Source organism: Somniosus microcephalus, chromosome 7 (genome assembly GCF_052327205.1).
Source record: "Somniosus microcephalus isolate GS21.2 chromosome 7, FLI_Smic_1.0, whole genome shotgun sequence".
In the NCBI taxonomy this organism is placed as follows: Eukaryota; Metazoa; Chordata; class Chondrichthyes; order Squaliformes; family Somniosidae; genus Somniosus; species Somniosus microcephalus.
Window position 1 is genome coordinate 69659131 of NC_140993.1, and position 16799 is coordinate 69675929.

Sequence of the window (16799 nt, forward strand, 5' to 3'; positions counted from 1 at the left end):
CAGCTTGGACGATGTGTTGGAGAGAAATAAGTTCTTAGTTGCAGTGTGTGAACACAGAAGTAAGTGTTGGGAAACATCTCTCACTGTACCAGTCCGACATGACTGTTTCCCATGTCAGCCATCTGCGTGAACACTTTGAGAGATTATTGCCAGTTTAGTACCTGTACTGAATTAAGAAAGAATTGTTTTTATGTAGTGCCTTTCACGATCTCAGAATGTGCCTACACGGTTTACAGCCAATTAATTACTTTTTGAAGTGTAGTCACTGTTACAATGTCGGGCTACAGCGACACTGTTTCAGCCAAATGCACTAATTTTAGTAGAAAACGCCTTACACACATTACAGGTAAATGTACTTCACGTGTACATTTACTCAACAAACATCTGCCACCATTCAGTAACCAAGGAAGTAAAGCACTTGCAACGATCAAAACACATTCGCACATTCTCCTTTTCATTTTACCATATTACCAACAAACGCACAAAAAGGCTAAAGTTCACATGCAAATATGAGTATTGAGATCACATGCCCAACGAGGGTTTGTACGTCTGAGTGTTGTTGCCAGGCACACTGTGATATCCTGATCGGGTTTTCAGAGGCTGACCGGTCGCCGTTTGCTAAGATGGGATTTTCTACAGGTACAATGAAGAGACACTCTCAACGTTCCGTCTGACTGATTTTGTTTCTTTTGCTTCTGCATGCAGGTCCGAAACAAAGTGTATTCGCGCATTCTGTGGGCGCGGCCCCCCAACCTCTGCTACTTCGACAGCCACTCTCCCCAGGAACTGCTGAAAGCGTCAGGATTAACTCAGGTAAGATGCTGTGCCACTGTGCGATTTGGGATGGCAATGACTGACTCGTTCGGCCCATCATGCCTATGCTGACTCTTTGAAAGAGCTAGCCAATGAATCCCACTCCCCCGCTCTTTCCCCATAGTGCTGAAAATGTTTCCTTTTGAAAGTTATCATTGAATCTGCTTCCACCAACCTTTCAGGCAGTGCATTTTAGATACAGGAAACATTTTTTTATCCAGCACCAACGGGACCGGCGTGGTGCCGGTTTATCAAAAAGTCCAGATTACAGAGAGGTACAGTAAAAGGTACGAGAGCTCCGTACACGGCCGCAGATCCAGGCGTCCCTGTTGCATGGCAACAGGTGCAGGAACCCCGGCCACAGATCCAGGTGTCCCTGTTGCATAGCAACAGGTGCAGGAACCCCGGTTACACGGCCACAGATCCAGGAACGGCCACTAATATGAATTAAAACTTACCTGAACCTACTCCTGAATTTTGCCGGTTAACAGAGATTTCCGGCTATTTAGGTGCCGGTAAATTGAGAGTTTCCTGTAATAACTCGCTGCATAAAGAAAATTCTCCTCATCTCCCCTCTGGTTCCTTTTGCCAGTTATCTTAAATCTGTGTCCTCTGGTCACCAAATCTCCTGCCGGTGGAAACAGTTTCTCCTTATTTACTCTTATCAAAACCCTTAATTTTGAACACCTCTATTAAATCTTCCCTTAACCTTCTCTGCTGTAAGGAGAACAATCCCAGCTTCTCTAGTCTCCCCACATAACTGAAGTTCCTCAACCCTGGAATTATTCCAGTAAATCTCCTTTGCAGCTTTACATCCTTCCTAAAGTGTGGTGCCCAGAATTGGACACACTTGCCCGGATTATCTGGTCAGCAGCGAACGAACGGCATTTGCCGTTTATTGCACTTACACTTGCCCACAGACTTTCTGTGGGCTATTGCACTGCGATTTGCAGTAATTAGAGAGCCAAAACACCACGGCGCCCTCTACAGGGGATATAAGAACATAAGAATGAGGAGCAGGAGTAGGCCAAATGACCATTCAATAAGATCATGGCTAATCTTTGACCTCAACTCCACTTTCCCGCCCGATTTCCATATCCCTTGATTCCCCTAGAGTCCAAAAATCTATCTGTTTCAGCCTTGAATATACTCAAAGACTCAGCATGCACAGCCCTCTGGGGCAGAGAATTCCAAAGATTCACAACCCTGAGTGAAGAAATTCCTCCTCATCTCAGTCTTGGATGGCCGACTCCTTATCCTGAGATGATGCCCCCTAGTTCTAGACACTCCAGCCAGGGTAAACCACCTCTCAGCATCTACCCTGTCTACCCAGTCAATTCCATTCAGGACTGAGATGAGGAGGAATTTCTTCACCCAGAGAGTGGTGAACCTGTGGAATTCTCTACCACAGAAGGTAGTTGAGGCCAATTCAATAAATATATTCAAGAAGAAGTTAGATATATTTCTTAAGGCTAAAGGGATCAAGGGATATGGGGAGAAAGCAGGGACAGGGTACTGAATTTGGATGATCAGCCATGATCTCATTGAATGGCGGAGCAGGCTCAAGGGGCCGAATGGCCTACTCCTGCTCCTATCTTCTATGGTTCTATGTATCATATGTTTCAATGAGATCACCTCTCATTCTTCTAAACTCCAGAGAGTATAGGCCCAATCTACTCAATCTCTCCTCATAGCACAACCCTCTCATCCCAGGAATCAATCTAGTGAACCTTCGTTGCACCACCTCTAAGGCAAGTATGTCCTTCCTCAGATAAATAGACCAAAACTGTTCACAGCACTCCAGGTGTGGTCTCACCAAAGCCCTGTACAATTGTAGTAAGACTTCCTTACTCTTGTATTCCAACCCCCTTGTAATAAAGGCCAACATGCCATTTGCCTCCCTAATTGCTTGCTGTACTTGCATGCTAACTTTCTGTGTTTCTTGTATGAGGATACCTAAATCTCTCTGAACACCAATATTTAATACTTTCTCACCATTTAAAAAAATTCTGTTTTTCTAATCTTCCCACCAAATTGAATAACCTCTCATTTCCCCACATTATACTCCATCTTATTGCCCACTCACTTAACCTGTTTATATCCCTTTACAGGCTCCTTGTGTACTCCTCACAGCTTACTTTCCCACCTAGCTTTGTATCATCAGCAAACTTGGATACATTGCACTCGGTCCCTTCATCTAAGTCATTAATAGAGATTGTAAATAGCTGAGGCCCAAGCACTGATCCTTGGGGCACCCCACTAGTTACAGCCTGCCAACCGGAAAATGACCCATTTACCCCTACTCTCTGTTTCTGTCCATTAACCAATGCTCTATCCATGCTAATATATTACCCCCAACCCCATGAGCCCTTATCTTGCGTAGCAACCTTTTATGTGGCACCTTATCGAATGCCTTTTGAAAATCCAAATATACTATATCCACTGTTTTCCCTTTATCTACCCTGCTGTTACATCCTCAAAAAACTCTAATAAATTTGTTATGGGACCTGTTTGAAAGCAACAGCATGTCTCCTCAATCAATCAGATTGAAGAATCCTTACTGAGACATGCAGAGTCTAAACCAGGAATGTAAGTTAGAATATTTAATTCAATGTAACATCATGTACAGAAAGTGAAATAAAAAGAGGGGAAGAAAGATGGGATTAAGAGAGAGATATAAGAGACAGAAAGAAAGCATAAAAAAAACATTTTTTACATTAATCTCCAACAATAATTATAATCTGAAGGAATGAAACTCCACACTTATAAAAGTAAATTTTCAGTGCCAGAGAGATTTGGCAGTAATTAAGACTTGGCACGCCATTTCAAAATAACTTATAATTGAATGGACAAGCCCTAACTTTTCTGGCGTATCTAGTGGGTAAATACCTCAACTTCATTCCATTACATGTATGTGAATGCCGAGTCTCTCAGCGAGGTACCGGTGTAGCAAAGCTTGTGGAGGAGCAGGCAAATCGGACAGCAACTTCCTGTTTTTTGCGTTTCCCTGCGCATGTGCAGATGTTGCTGTCCACTTTATTCCTTAATAACGATGAAGCTATCCGCGCTTTCCAATCCCCCTCATCCCCCGATATTCTTACTGCAAAATCTGGGCCAATACTTCAGCTGAACCCTAACCAGTGATTTATAAATGTTTAGTATAACTTCCTAGCTTTCTTCTCTGTGAAGAGACAGGTCCCTGTGACATTTTGTTTCTTTGCTGATTGTGTGGTTGCTGCTGCTATTGTCTTTCAGAAATGGGTTCAGAGAGAGATCTCCAACTTTGAATACTTGATGCAACTCAACACCATTGCAGGGAGAACCTACAATGATCTGTCTCAGTATCCAGTGGTAAGTGAATCCTCCTAACTCCTGAGAGAGGGGGGAGTCTTTGTGCCCCTTCCACTTTAGCCCCTGATGATCTTCATGTCCTAGCTCAAATACATACAACTCTTAATCAGTCAGGTTCTGGAACTCTAAATCTTCACTCTCAATGTCATGAGCTCTCAAAAGGATGGAACATTTACTAATATCAGTATCAGACACTCGCAGGGCAGGTACAGCACAGGTTAAATACAGAGTAAAGCTTGCTCTATACTGGGTTGGCGTATAAGAGTAAGGAAGTCTTTCTACAATTGTACAGGGCCTTGGTGAGACCTGGAGTACTGTGTACAGTTTTGGTCTCCTTTTCTAAGGAAGGATATGCTTGCCTTGGAGGCGGTGCAGCGAAGGTTCACTAGATTGATTCCTGTGATGAGAGGGCTGTCCTATGATGAGAGATTGTGTAGAATGGGCCAAAACTCTCTGGAGTTTAGAAGAATGAGAGGTGATCTCATTGAAACATACAAGATTCTGAAGGGGATTGATAGGGTAGATGCTGAGAGGTTGTTTCCTCTGGCTGGAGTGTCTAGAACTAGGGGGCATAGTCTCAGGATAAGGGGTCGGCCATTTAAGACTGAGATGAGGAGGAATTTCTTCACTGAGGGTTGTGAATCTTTCGAATTCTCTGCCCCAGAGGGCTGTGAATGCTGAGTCTTTGAGTATATTCAAGGCTGAGATAGACAGATTTTTGGACTCTAGGGGAATCACGGGATATGGAGATCAGGCGGGAAAGTGGAGTTGAGGTCGATGATCAGCCATGATAATATTGAATGGCGGAGCAGGCTCAAGGAGCTGTATGGCCTACTCCTGCTCTTATTTCTTATGTTCTTATGTCCCCTCAAACACACCCAGGGCAGGTACAGAACAGGTTAGCTACAGCGCGGGTTAAATTCAGAGTAAAGCTCCCTCTACACTGTTCTGTTTCTCTGGCCTCTCTGAATGAGATTTCCACTTCATATCAAATTGTGGGCAGTTTAGTGCTGTAGAATTGTGACCATTAAGAACTGGACTCAAGACTGCGCAAAATACATCTCACATAGAGTTAGAAGCAGCCAGAAATTTTTATGTAGAATTAATGTGGCCATTATTTTACATATAATAAAATCAGAATCTAGAGGAGAGAGAGGAAAGTTTTGATTTTCATTGCTGAATTTTATTTTATTTAACTCAGTTCCCATGGATCATCTGTGATTACACATCTGAGGAACTGGATGTGAACAACCCAAGTGTCTTTCGGGACCTCTCCCGGCCGATCGGCGTGGTGAATGATAAGCACGCAAAGGATGTGAAGGAGAAGTGAGTCAATGGAGTATTTTTCCCATTTTTTGTTTTTGTTTGGGCCAAGCTGTTTTTTTGCTTGTTAAACAGTTGTACAAATTCTCTGCAACAGTGGCTCATGCCCCTGACCATTATGTTACTGATTCATTAGGGGTGAGGGGACTGGAAATCCAGCCAAAGTGTTAACTCCAAATCACTATGCAGTGACCCCCGTTGAAAAGGGCATGTCTGTGGACATTGTGTGAGGACAGAACTAGGCTCGGGGGTGATGCCCTACATGGTTGAAAAGCCTGCCCCTTTGAGGTTCATAGGTGAAGACTGGTCATTTGGGTGAGGTACCCGAGGGCTGCTGGTGAGCAAGATACCTGACACAAGTGAAAGTCGGCACCTTCAGGAAGGAAGAAAACGCAAGAAAAAAATGTCACTGATATTTGGACACAGTGGGGTAGATGACTGTCTTTACTAACTGGGCATTAAACTTGGTTTGTATTCCCTTGAGTTTAGAAGGTTGAGGGTTGATCTAAGGGGTTCAATAGGGTAGGTACAGAGGAACTATTTCCTCTGGTTGGGGAATCCAGAATAACCTTAAAATTAGAGCTCGGCCATTCGGGAGTGAAATCAGGAAGCAATTTTTCACATAAAGGGTAGTGGAAAAAACTGGAACACTCTTCCCCCAATAGGCTGTGGTTGCTGAGTCAATTCGAGCTTTCAAGACTGAGATTGATAGATTTTGGGTAGGTAAGGGTGTCAAGGGATATGGAGCAACAGTGGGTAAATGGAGTTGAGGTACAGATCAGCCATGATTAACTGAATCGAGGGGCTAAATGGCCTACTCCTGTTCCTATGAGTGAAGGAATTCTGGACAATGGAAAATAATGATTGGTTCTTGGGAATTCTGTGCTTCTGGATCAGGCCTATGTTTACATGAACTGTGGCATGTTGAATAGTAGACAGGAAATGTCTGTGATCTAACTCCTTCTGCTTCATCACCCAGATATGAGAGTTTTGAAGATCCCACGGGAGATATTGATAAATTCCACTATGGTACACACTACTCCAACGCAGCTGGAGTCATGCACTACATGATCCGGATAGAGCCTTTCACTACCCTGCACATACAACTACAGAGTGGCAGGTGAGCACTGAGTCTCAACGGAATGGAGGATCTTCACCCTGAGTCTAGGGAGGGGCAGATTGTACAGTGCTACATTAAGCAAGACCGTGTGTTGCAATAGATTCTGGGATCTGGATGCAAATATAGCCTGACCAATGGGATGATCAGGTTGAAGTATTTAACATGTTAAAAGGATTTGATAGGGATAAGAAACCAATTCCTCTGGGACAATCCAGAACAAGGGTTCATAATCTTAAAATTAGAGCTAGGCCAGTTAGGAGTGAAATCAGGAAGCACTTTTTCACACAAAGGATAGTGGAAATCTGGAAAACTCTCTCCAAAAGGCTGTGAATGATGTGTCAATTGGAGCTTCCAAGCCTGAGAGAGATAGTTACTGTTGTGGATGGGTATCAAGGGATATGGAGCAATCGTGGGAAAATGGAGCTGAGGTGCAGATCAGCCATGATCTAATTGAATGGCAGAGAAGGCCCAAGAGGCTGAGTGACATACCCCTGTTCCTAATGTCCCTATGAAAATCTCCTCTGTCTGGTGTCTGTAAGGGTCAGTTGTGAAATGAGTTTGAGCAGCCTCAAACCAGTTCCGAGTGGGGATGGGTCCAGGAGAACGAAGCTATTCCTAAATTGGCTCCAAATTAGTGGCCGACCTTGAATGGTCCTTAGTTCAGGAAAGCATGCTATGCTTTTCATCTCCAATGCAAACTCAACAGCTTTCACACATATCACATTAGTCAGCTAGACAGCACAGTGATGTGGAACTGATCCATATGGACTGGAAAGGTCACAGGACTCATTCAATGTGATTATTAACTGATCCCAGCCTGGCTGGCAACCCGCGCTTTACCTGTCCTGGGAGTGTTTGATGGAACAGTGTGGTGGGAGCTTTACTCTGTATCTAACTGTGCTGTACCTGCTCTGGGAGTGTTTGATGGAACAGTGTAGTGGGAGCTTTACTCTGTATCTAACCTGCGCTGTACCTGCCCTGGGAGTGTTTGATGGGACAGTGTAGAGGGAGCTTTACTCTGTATCTAACCTGTGCTGTACCTGCCCTGGGAGTGTTTGATTGGACTGTGTAGTGGGAGCTTTGCTCTGTATCTAACCTGTGCTGTACCTGCCCTGGGAGTGTTTGATGGGAGAGTGTAGAGGAGCTTTACTCTGTATCTCTAACTGTGCTGTACCTGCTCTGGGAGTGTTTAATGGGACAGTGTAGAGGAAGCTTTACTCTGTATCTAACCAGTGCAAGAAGCCGAAAATGGAAAACATTCCATTCACAATATTAACAGAGTTCACCTTGGTGAGCACAAATTGTGAACAAAAAATGTATCAGCATTTCACCTGCACTTAATGTAATCATGATGAAGATTACGTAAGGCCCTATTGGCAAAGAATGGCGCTCGTAGGGTGCGATGCTTGGGAAATCAGGGGCCCAGAGATCCTGATCTTCTATTCATCAGATGTTGCGAGTCCTAATGTTGTATCCATGTGTTAATGGAGACACGGAATGCAGGAGTTGGTTTCACAGGTGTTTACTGAACAAAGTCTGGAGGTGAACTAACAGATACAAGACACTACACAGGCTTATATAGCCCGAGTGGCCATTACCGGCATTACAGTACACAGGGGCTCTTAAAGGCACATACACCACAATTCCTCCCCTTTTAGACAACCAGTACATAACATTTTAAGTAATCATTAATTAACATGTTACAAGAACAATAATCTACACATTTGCTGCAGTTAATCAATTATAAGTCAGTCTCTCTGGAGGCTTCCTGACTCGGTCCGGATAACGCCTCGGTGGTGTAGTAGGTTCTTTTGGCAAGGTCGATTCGGCTTGAATGCCAGTGTCTGGTTCATCTGGTTCCAGTATCACCGGATCGGAGGTAGATACTATGGGTATCTCTGCTTCATCATTAGGCGTATAGAGTTGTGGTGTAGGTTGTCCCTTTTCGGATGACTCTATGATCTGGTCAGCATGGCGCCTTATTATGCTTTTTCCAATGTCCACGGTATACATCAGCGGTCCTAGTCGTGTGCAAATAGTTCCAGGCTGCCATTTCTCGGTACGGTAGTCCCGGGCCAAAACTTGTTGACCTATCTGGAAGGTTCTAGTTGGCCTTTCATTCATGCCTTGAAATTGCTGGTTCTCCACGTCCCTTCTGATGTTTGGCTTGATCAAATCCAGCTGGCATCTTAGGCTTCTATTGAAGAACATCATGGCGGGAGTTTGGTTTGTAACCACATGTGTTGCATTCCTGTATGCAAACAAGAAGTTATCTACATTATGCTGTAGATTTATGTCTTCATTACCCATGGCCTTTATGGCCTTCTTGAAGGTCTGGACAAACCTTTCAGCCAATCCATTGGTGGCGGGATGGTATGGGGCGGACGTGTAGTGCTTAACCCCATTGTTTTTTAAGAACTTCCTGAATTCTTCGGACACAAATTGCGGTCCATTATCAGAACAGGTCTGTTCAGGCAGCCCATTCCTGGCAAATATGGTTCTTAATACTGTGATGGTTTTTTCCGTGGTGGTGGAGGACATCTTTATTACCTCCGGCCACTTGGAGTGTGCATCAACCGCGATTAAGAACATTGAGTCCATAAATGGACCAGCAAAGTCGATGTGTACCCTTTGCCATGGAGATGAGGGCCACTCCCATGGATGTAGAGGGGCTTGTGGTGGGGCATTTTGGACCTTCTGGCATCCTAGACAGCTCTTGGTCATTTCTTCGATGTCTCCATCGATACCTGGCCACCACACAAACGCTCTGGCTAGGTTCTTCATTTTCACTCCACCCAGATGCCCCTCGTGAAGCTCCTTTAGCACTTTATCCTGGAGTTTGGGTGGAATCACCACTCTGGATCCACACATCAAGGTTCCTTGGCATACTGACAGCTGTTCTCTTCTTTGCGAGAATGCTGGCAACAGTGGTTCACCATGTGCTGGCCATCCCTTCACCGTTAAATCGTAGACTCGTGAGAGAGTCGGGTCATTTCTCGTTTCCTTTTCAATGGCAGAATTTGTTACTGGTAGACATTCCACTATGGTTGAGTGGAACATCTCCACTGGGTCCACTGTAGGTGCCTCTTCTACCGTTGGCAACGGTAGGCGCGATAAACCGTCAGCATTCCCATGCTGTTTTGATCCTTTGTATTCTATGTCATATTGGTGTGCCCCTCGGAAAAGGGACCACCTCTGTAGCCTTTGCGCTGTCATAATGGGAACACCCTTTTTAGGGTTGAATATGGAGACGAGGGGTTGATGGTCAGTCAACAAGGTAAATTTTTGTCCGTGTAGGTAATGGTTGAATTTCTTCACTCCCCATACCAGGCTGAGTGCTTCCCTGTCGATCTGGGCATAGTTACGCTCAGCTGAGTTCAATGAGCGTGACGCAAAAGCTATCGGCCGCTCCGAGCCATCGGGGAATCTATGTGATAATACCGCTCCTATGCCGTAAGGGGATGCATCGCATGCCAGTCTGATTGGCAGTGATGGGTTGTAATGAGCCAAAACTTCCTTGGACGTGATCAAGCATTTGCATTTATGGAAGGCACGTTTACAGTCTTCGCTTCATTTCCAAATTACTCCCGTTTGTAGCAGTTCGTTAAGAGGGTGCAGAAGAGTTGACAAGTTTGGTAATAATTTATGATAGTAATTTATCAATCCCAGGAACGACCTTAATTGTGAGACATTTTCAGGTGCTGGGGCTTTTATGACCGCTTCAATTTTTTCAGGTGACTTATGCAACCCTTCCTCGTTAATTATGTGGCCACAATATGATATTTGTTTCTGGAAAAATTCGCACTTGGGGCGATTTGCTCGTAGGCCCCGTTCTCTCAGCCTAGTGAGCACCTGCTCCAAATTGGCACGGTGCTCGTTGTCGTTTTCTCCTGTTACAAGGATGTCGTCTAGGTAGCATTGAGTCCCCGGAATCCCTTGGCGGACTTGCTCCATAGCTCTTTGCCAGATAGCTGGAGCTGATGCTACTCCGAAAACCAGTCGATTGTACTGGTACAGGCCTTTGTGTGTATTTATCGTGAGATACTTTTTAGAGGCCTCTTCAACCTCCATCTGTAGATATGCCTGTGCCAAGTCAATTTTGGTGAAACGTTTCCCTCCGGATAGTGAGGCGAAAATATCTTCTATCCTCGGAAGAGGATACTGTATCGTGTGAAGGACTGGGTTTACAGTCACCTTGAAGTCCCCACAGATGCGAATTTTTCTCTGTTCTTCAGATTTATCATTATTCAACGTTTTCTTCATGACCGGAACGATGGGTGTTGCCGACTCGCTCCAATCTATCTTGGATAACACGCCTGCCTTTTCCAAATTCTCCAGCTCTGCCTCGACTGCTGGACGAATTGCGTATGGCACCGGCCTTGCCTTAAAAAAACTTGGGAATTGCCGCATCTTCCACTTTTATTGAGGCGGTGACGCCTTTCAAGGTTCCTAGTTCCTGTTGAAACACTTCTTTGGCGTTGGCCAAGATGTCTTTTAATCGTTCAGGTATGACGTCATCATCATTTTTTTTCTTACTGGTCACCGTCAGTGCCTGAATGGAGTGCTAGTCTAAACGTATCTTCCTGATCCATTCACGTCCCAACAGCGGTGGACCACCATCTTGCAGAACGTATAAATACAACTTCTGTATTTCCTTGCCGTTGTATACAACAGGCACCTTTATTTTCCCTTTGGGGTATACTTTCTGCCCCGTATATGTTTTCAAGATAATGGATGTGTCTTTCAAAGGTATATGCGGGAATAGCCGCTCGTAATCCCGTCGACTTATGACGGTCAGAGCTGATCCTGTATCTAGCTCCATCTTAACTGGGGACCCCGCTATCGTGAGGGTAACCCAAATGGTCTGGTAATTTTCTTTGGCAATTACATTATGTATTTTTAGACAGCTTAGTCTCTTGTTTCCGGAGTCGCTATCGCTCTTCTGGTCTTCGGAGCTGCTGTCCGTCATCATTTGTACCTTTCTGTACTTTTCCTTATTGATTTTTTTCCTGTCCGTGGATTTTTTGTTTCCAGATCGGCATACACGTGCAATGTGTCCAATCTTTCCGCATTGCCTGCATGCTTTGTCCTTGAACCAGCAGTCCCTCTGGTCATGGGTGGATCTGCCGCAGCGATAACATCTCTCGAAACCCTGTGTCATTTCATGGGTGCCGAAGTCCTGTGGCTTTTGCTGTATCTCTGCAGCTCCTCTTGCAGCTGCTTCGTATGATACAGCCACACTGAAAGCCTTGTCCAGTGTCAAATCTTTCTCAGAAAGTAGCCTTTTCTGTGTTCCTTCACTTAGGAGACCGCAGACGAATTTGTCTCGAAGAGAATCTGCCAGTCCTGCCCCGAATTGGCAGTGCTTTGATAGCTTCCTTAATTCGGTGAGGTAATCAGCGTTACTTTCATTCTTGTGCTGATTCCTCTTGAAGAATTTGAATCGTTCCTCTATCAGCAGCGGTGTTGGGTTTAAGTGCTCCTGTAGGGTATCAACAATCTCCTTAAAATTCTTGTCCTTTGGTTTGGCTGGAGTGATTAAGTTTCGTAACAGCCCGTATGTCCTTGCGCCCATTAGATTTAGAAGTACTGATGCCTTTTTATCATCCTCTATTTCATTTGCTGTGCAATATACCTCCACTCTTTCCACATATGTGGTCCAATCCTCTATATCGCTATCGAAAGCATTAATATTGCCAGCCTTAGGCATCCTGAAAAAAAATGGCGCTTCCCGCGCTTTCCTTTCTTCCCTGCAGAAAAAAAATGGCGCTTCCTGCCGCTGCTGACAACGCTGTTCTCCGCGGTTTTTATTTACATAGGTTTTTTCAATAGGTGGAGACTCGTTCCCGCCGGACTCTCTGGGACTTTTCCCTCCCTCTGCTTGGTCCGAACGCTGACCTGCTTTGCAGCGCCGGTCGTCTCCCGAGTGCTCCCCCCCCCTGTCTCTGTTTGCCTCCGCCTTCGCTGCTCGGCCCCGCTGCAGAGCCGGCCGATGGAGCCCCAGCCCGCGCCCAGGAAGTATTATTGCAGTACCTGCCACCAGCTCGGCTAGCTGGTGAAACCAACGTTTTTTTGGGTTTTTTTCTTTCTTGTTTTTCTTTGACTTTCGTCTGAGGAATCGATCTCCTTGAGGTGCTGCCGAATTGCAGGTAAGTCAGTTTCCAATTCGTCGCCACTGTTGTATCCGTGTGTTAATGGAGACACGGAATGCAGGAGTTGGTTTCACAGGTGTTTACTGAACAAAGTCTGGAGGTGAACTAACGGATACAAGACACTACACAGGCTTATATAGCCCAAGTGGCCATTACCGGCATTACAGTACACAGGGGCTCTTAAAGGCACATACACCACACCTAATTTCTCAACATAGCTTACCTTGTGAGTGCCAACCCTTACCGGGAATTGCCAAATGGGGAATCGACCCTGGAGTGCTCAAAGCTCTTCTTAACCGTCAAGAAAAAAAAGGTTTCATTAAACGTGGTGCCACTTTCAAAGGTGATCACAGTGATCTCTGTCCTGCCTGCTTGCCATGTCAAGTTCCCATGCTGTTAAATGTTTGTGTCCCGCAGGTTCGACTGCGCAGACCGTCAGTTCCACTCAGTCCCTGCAGCCTGGCAGGTCCGCATAGACAATCCCGTCGACGTGAAGGAGCTGACCCCAGAATTCTTCTACTTCCCGGAATTTCTGGAGAACCAGAACGGTAGGTAGAGCTGGTGGTTCTTCCGCTTAAGGTGAATCGTAGGAGTTTGTCATCTTAAACATTGGCTTGTTTTTCTTTAAATGCCAGTATAGTAACTAAAATAATAGACAAGAAATATAATAGAAAGACTTGCATGTATATAGCACCTTTCATGACCGCAGGATGTCCCAAAGTGCTTTGTAAAGTGTAGTCACTGTTGTAATGTAGAAAAATGCAGCTGCCAATTTAACATAGCAAGATCCCACAATCAGCAATGAGATAAATGACCAGATATTATGTATTAGTGATGTAGGTTGAGGAATGAATGTTGGCCAGGACACCAGGAGAACTCCCCTGCTCTTCTTCGAAAAGTCCCTTGGGATTTTTACATCCTACTGAGAGGGCAGATGGAGCCTCAGTTTAACGTCTTATCCGAAAGATGGCACCTCCAACAGTGCAGCACTCCCTCAGTACTGCACTGGAGTGTCAGCCTGGATTATATGTTCAAGTCTCTGGAGTGTGACTTGAAGCCTCAACCTTCTGACTAAGAGGCCAGAGTGCTACCACTGAGCCATGGCTGACATCACTGAAGGTAGACGGGAGTGAGTGGGCCTATAGCTCACTGAGTTAAATACATTGGTCAGTGGCATTGAACCGCAGGAAGTAGAAGGCCTGAGGCCTGTGGTGAGTTAGTTGATCTGAGATAGGTCAACATTACAGTTGGCTTCATCATCCCTTGCATGAGCAAGCGGAATAATCCATCAGGGTTCTTGCTCCTGATTGCTATATAATCAGCCCTGTTGGAAAGTGCGCCTGTGTACATGTCGGGTAGAATTGAAATTGGCCGTGATGCCCTTGAGTCAAATAGCCTGATGACAATCACCATCTATGGTCACGTGAACGTCATCCACTTTAGAGCAATATTGGAAAGCTCTCTGGGTCCCTGCTAGACTGCCCGTGAGTATGGGGGAGGGGCTGGGCCATCTCCTGGTTCCATACTGCAGCATCAGTCAGTGGGTTAATGAGAGGAAAAGAAATAACAAGGATGAAACCACTGATCAAAAATAATTTTCATTTTGTTTCTCTCTCTGTCTCTCCCTCTATCTGTCTATCTCTATTTCTCTGTCACTCCCCTTCTTTGTGTTTCTCTTTCTCTTCCCGCCCCCACCCCCCCTACCCAATCTCTCTGTCTCTCACTCTCAATGTCTCTTACTCTCACTCTCTCGTTGGGTGTCTCTCTCCCCCTCCGTCTCTCTGTCTGCGTGTGTGTCTCTCTCTCTCTGTCTGACTTACTCTCTAGGGTTTGATCTCGGTTGCCTGCAGATGACCAGCGAAAACGTGGCTGATGTTGTCCTTCCGAAGTGGGCAAAATCTCCTGAGGATTTTATTTACAAGCACAGAAAAGCACTGGTAACTGAGAGGGAGGGGTAAAAAATCTCTTTGCTTATAATTTGTCGCCAGCCCCTGAACTTTCTTCCTGTGAACTCTCCCCAAGGTCCTGTGCTGGCAGTGAGATGCAGTTTTGCAAGTCCAGGATTCAGTTGCAATCCTGGATCATGCACTGTGTTGTTTGTTTTAGGAGGAGAGTGTTTCCACTTCTCTGTCATGGGTCTCTAGCCCTATTCCCCACCCACCTGCAGACCCTGGCACATCCTTCTGGCCCTTCACCAGTCCTGCTGTGAAGTCGGACAGGAGAGGTGTGACCTCTGTTGTGTTTTGACCTCCAGCCTTGCAGCAAACTCCTCGGTGCCTCCCAACTCCCAGCAGCTGTTTCACCTCTGACTGGAGGTTTCTGCAGTTACCCCTGGTAACAGAGTGGGTAAATGGACCATGCAGTGTACAGATTGCAAGCCAGTAACCCCTGTGTGTGTCATCTCATCCTTCAAGAATACTTTCCCCCATGTGTTCATTATTCTATATAGTAAGCCTCCAAGCCCTTCAATTAGATTCCAGCCTGTTCCTCCATTATTGTATATATAAACCACCTGAACTCCTCGATTAGATCCTAGCCTGTAACTCACTCCCAGGTATCCGCTGTTCTATATATTAACCATCTGAACCACTACATTAGATTTTACCCCTGCCTGCTGTAACGGCCCATTTTGTTGGTGTTCTCCGATCTGTGCACGCTGTCTTCCCAGGACAGGTAGCCCAGTTGACTCCACTCCACTCTGACCTTCTTACTGACTCTGCACTGCACTTTCCTCACTTGTCTCCCATTAGTTAATGTCTACTTTTTATTGTTCCTGTCATGCAGGAGTCAGAACACGTTTCCGCGAACCTCCACGATTGGATCAACCTGATCTTCGGCTACAAGCAGAGGGGACCTGCAGCCGTTGAGGCATTGAATGTCTTCTATTACTGCACATATGAGGGTATGGCAGTCTCTTCTTCTTAGGCAGTCCCTCAGAACCGAGGATGACTTGCTTCCACACTAAAAAAGAGTTCTCAGGTGACTGATGAGCCCAATGTGGGACCTACAGTCTCTGTCACAGGTGGTTGAAGAGGCGGGTGGGTGGGGTGCTTGGGTTGATGTGCACTCCTTCCGCTATTTGCACTTGGCTTCTGCGTGCTCCTGGCGAAGAGACTCGAGGTGTTCGGCGCCTTCTTGGATGCATCTCCACTTTGTGCAGTCTTGGGCCAGGGATTCCCAGGTGTCGGTGGGGATGTTGCACTTTTTCAAGGAGGCTTTGAGTGTGTCCTTGAAGCATTTCCTCTGCCCACCTGGGGCTCTCTTTCCGTGTCGAAGCTCCGAGTAGTGCACTTGTTTTGGGAGTCTCGTATCGGGCATGTGGACGATGTGGCCCGTCCATCGGAGCTGATCGAGCGTGGTCAAAGCTTCGATGCTGGGGATGTTGGTCTGAGCGAGAACACTGACGTTGGTGCACCTATCCTGCCAATGGATTTGCAGGATCTTGCAGAGGCAGTGTTGGTGGTACTTCTCCAGTGCTTTGAGGTGCCTGCTGTACATGGTGAGGGTATGGCAACTGCGCAGGTGACAGACATATAGTCTGACCGTTAGGTTATAAAAAGGGGCTCGACAGGTTATAAAAAGGGGCTCGACAGAGTGCCAGAAGTTATTTTCTACAAACAGCTCTGTGTCTTCCATTTTTGTGGTGGGGAAACAATTCACTGTAATCTTTTAGGGTTTATTTTGAATCTGTCAGATTTTGGGATTAATCGGAGGTGGGTGAAATAGTTAAAGTTTTGATGGAAGTTGGAGACAAAATTGAATTTATCCAGTAGAAAAATATTGTGTGCATGTTTTTTGTGTGTCTGAGTGTAAAAGAGTAAAGTATTACACTTTTGCACACACGTAGAGAAGGCCAATATTATTAATGTGCACACCTGACTGGCAGCCTCACCAGTGAGTAGAAAATAGAATTATAAATTCTTACAGATTATGAGGAGAAACTAGGTTTATATTCCCTGGAATATAGAAGGTTAAGGGAATTCTAGAAACTTCCAGCACAGAAGGAGGCCATTCAGCCTATCGTGACTGCCGGCTCTTTG

General features: G+C 45.6%; 1 protein-coding gene across 1 annotated transcript in view; it reads left to right on the top strand.

The window, feature by feature from the left end:
- nbeal2 (neurobeachin-like 2) overlaps positions 1-16799 on the top strand; it is a 288718-nt gene that overhangs the window by 228333 nt on the left and 43586 nt on the right. Inside the window, exons 33-39 of the mRNA XM_085993937.1 lie at positions 706-813; positions 4069-4164; positions 5366-5490; positions 6467-6607; positions 13177-13307; positions 14587-14696; positions 15544-15661. Coding sequence (XP_085850063.1) covers positions 706-813; positions 4069-4164; positions 5366-5490; positions 6467-6607; positions 13177-13307; positions 14587-14696; positions 15544-15661 — 829 coding nt within the window. The remainder of the gene's footprint in view (positions 1-705; positions 814-4068; positions 4165-5365; positions 5491-6466; positions 6608-13176; positions 13308-14586; positions 14697-15543; positions 15662-16799) is intronic.